This window comes from Austrofundulus limnaeus, unplaced genomic scaffold, assembly GCF_001266775.1.
Source record: "Austrofundulus limnaeus strain Quisiro unplaced genomic scaffold, Austrofundulus_limnaeus-1.0 Scaffold1433, whole genome shotgun sequence".
NCBI lineage: Eukaryota > Metazoa > Chordata > Actinopteri > Cyprinodontiformes > Rivulidae > Austrofundulus > Austrofundulus limnaeus.
In genome coordinates, this window is record NW_013953835.1 from 14,682 (window position 1) to 18,061 (window position 3,380).

The following is a 3,380-nucleotide window of genomic DNA, read 5'->3' on the forward strand; positions in this document are numbered from 1 at the left end:
TCGGGTGGAGAGAGCTGACTGCTGCACTGTTCTCTGTCGAGAGAGAGTGAGAGACAAGCAGTACGTCCTGCACAGCGGGAGGGGAGGAGGGGAAAGAAAGGCAGAGGGGCAGTTTCAGCCCGAACCCACACACGTCAGCTTGTACAGATTGTCTGTAAGTTATAAGGATTTTACGTCATTTTGCAGGTATACGGACATATAGAGCAATCTCACGGATTTTTTCAAGTCTTAAGGATATTTTAAAAACCTCATTTTCAAATTTATCTAACATGTCGGAGCCTATAGGATGATTTAAAAAAACAATAAATAACATCAAACAGCCATCTTTCCAACCTGTTCTGCCGCTAGAAATAAGTTACTTTTTCCTCTCTCCTTTCCTCCTGCTTCGCAGCAGCAGGTGCGAGTTGTAAGGATCTTTTTGCAAAATTTATGGATTTTTAGGGCTCTTTATACAGGTAAACATCTAAAGGGGTTGAAATGTATGCGAACCGGACCGAACTTCAGTCAAACAAGACCCAACACTTTTACTCCTGATTTAAACTAGTGATCTTGTGAGCAGCCTCAGCTGTATGCTTTTATTTTTTGCTGTCTGAGCACTCCTCCTCCTCTGTCCGGTGCTGGTGTGGGGTGAAAATCCTCCACCTCAGACATTCAGAGATGTAACTATCTGCGATACTGTGGTCACTCTCCATGTAGCATCAATTATGCTAAAGCTAACTACCTTTCACGTTCTCTCATCCTGGCCACACCTCCGCTCTCTAACCCCCCTTCCCCACCCACTTTGATGCATTTTTCAAATTTTGCCTTGGGGCGGAGTTATCTTTTCACAGGGGGGGTAAGATACTCTTTAAGGCAAGTAAAATTTAAGACTTTTTAATGCCAAGTGAAATCAAATTTAAGACCAATTTCACAATAAACACAAATGACAAATAAAATAAATCTGTGGCAGAAACTCATGAATCAAAGTACTGAATTATTCAAATTTTGCTAATTACCTAATTTCCCTCTGGGATCAATAAAGTATTTTTGAATAGACCAATTGTCTTATCCATATCTAACGGCTAATTTGTCAAATGTAGCAAAAAAAATCTTAGTCAGGTTTAAACTTAAATTAATTTCTGGAAATCCTCTAACGACCCAAAATTTGGAGTTTTATGAACCACAGTGGGTCTCAACTCCAGCTTGCTGTAGATGAAACCATAAAATGTTTGTAAGAAATATGAATGTATTTTTGGAAAGACAACATTATTAACATATTAGAAAACAAATTTCACATTGCTCAGATGGACAGTTGTTGAGACATTTGCATGTGAAATAACAGGAAGTGGTGTCAAAAGGGAACATCTGAATGGGAATATTTCAAAAATAAATAAATGTTACCAATTATTTTAATATTTGATACAAATTACAGTCATCCTACTTACAATGTGTTAACATTTTTAAGACTAAGGATTGATTTAAGACCTTTTAAGGCTAATTAAGGCCTTATTTTTGGATTGATGAATTCAGGGCCTTTTAAGACTTTTTAAGGATCCGTGGGAACCCTGAGGAAGCAAAGTCACTCACTGATCCCCCCTCCCCCATTCAATGTGTTTTTTGTTTGTTTGCTTTTTCATTTTGTCATTTGCAATCCACATATTTCCTTTTGATAATAGTTCACAGCAGTCTCATAAATAAAGTATTTTTCCACATGTTCGAGCCTTTAGGGTCGTCATTCATCAATAACTTGTCTGACGCTTTTGACAACAAATCATTCAGGATTTTTTAAACCTCTTACTTGTTCCACAGCCCTCCACCTCCAAACAGTGTGACTATTAGCATGGATGCTGCTAAAAAGAGGAGCATTCCAGCATTTTATATTCTAATTGTATTTCTAGATTCTATAAATTTAAAACCGCTTTTTATTTCACATTTAAAAATAAAAAATATTTATTGCTCCCAAGCGGTTTTCTTTGAAAACTACAACTCAGATTAATCAGTAAACAACGTTCGATGATGTGAATCACAACAAAGATGTCAAATTTACAAGTTCACCTGCATTTCACAGAAAATCTGTTTTTGTGAAACAACAAACATGCAGTGGTAAATCTCTAATATCCTCTGACGTCAACTTCTGAAATCAGATCAGTTTTAAAAGTTGTGATTCTGCTCTGCAAATAACTCTATATTATATTTATAATGTAAAACGCACGCCCAGTGAAGTTAAAAACCAGGTCATATCAAAAATAAGTTGACCATTTTTAACGAGCCATTTGTGTAAAACTATCAGACACTGACCATGTTTACAGTAAAGACTCAATTTTATCTTACTTTTTAGTAAACATGTTTATCGTGCTTCAACACTAACTGAACTGACCTTGTGACTCTTTTCCTTGATTTAAAGAAATGAAATGAAGGTGTTTAAGTTTGAGATAAAAGAACAGGAAGTAAGGTGCCTTTTGTGTACGAGCGTGTGAATGTGTGTGAGGGGGACAACTGAAGAAAGAAGGGGGCTGGAGGGGGAAAGGAAGCAGAAAAACACTCTGCTCTTTTCTTTCCACTCACCCGTTTATCGATCTCTCCATGCTGCAGCTGGACAAAGCGAGCACTGATAGCAGCAATGTAGCTCTGCTGATTAGAGAAGGCGACCCGCCCCGCTCCCTTGGGGTACTTCAGCTCGGGGTCTGTGTCGATGCCAGCGTAGCAAACTCCTCCATACAGGCGGTCCATGATCATGGCCAGTTCCACTGCACAGGGGCAGAAACACACACACAGACACACACAGAAAATCAGTTAAGATTTAGAAAAGTTAGAAGCCACTTTGCAGCTGTTTTTTAAAATCCAAACCCTTTTTACTGAAAGGCTCATAAAATATTTAACATACCACAGCGCCTCGTGACCTTGATCTCTACCACAACTATAGTGCAGAGGTCTAAACACGACAACCAGCGGTGCAAACACAGTTCACATTATCAGGAAAATATTAATTATTCTTCTAAAGAGCTCAGCATGCTGCAAAGAGTTTCATCTAACAACCAGTGTAGGTCAGCGCCTTTGTGGTTCTACCCTCCAGCAGGCTGATCACACAGCTGAAAGAAACATTTTGCTTACAGTTCACATTTTAAAAAACAACATAGGAACAAAGCATGAGAGGTAAATTATAGTTTATTATTCAGAGCATTTGGTATTTCAATTAATATGCAGAGATGCGAAACAAACATGAGGAAATTTTTAAAGAACTTTAAGAAATAAATCAAAATATGGGAAAGCTGTGATAACACTTAAAGGGATCCACGATTAGTTGTAACATTAGACTTTATTTGATAAACATATATTTTATCTGTAAAATAAAGACCTGTAAAAATACTGTAGGCCAGAGATTCTTAACCTATGGGCCGCGG

At 37.8% G+C, this 3,380-nt stretch overlaps 1 protein-coding gene across 5 annotated transcripts in view; it reads right to left on the reverse strand.

The window, feature by feature from the left end:
• cpeb4b (cytoplasmic polyadenylation element binding protein 4b) overlaps positions 1–3,380 on the reverse strand; it is a 42,166-nt gene that overhangs the window by 4,974 nt on the left and 33,812 nt on the right. For all 5 annotated transcript variants that reach the window (XM_014032374.1, XM_014032373.1, XM_014032377.1 and 2 more), the window contains one exon: positions 2,545–2,726. In XM_014032374.1, coding sequence (XP_013887828.1) covers positions 2,545–2,726 — 182 coding nt within the window. The remainder of the gene's footprint in view (positions 1–2,544; positions 2,727–3,380) is intronic.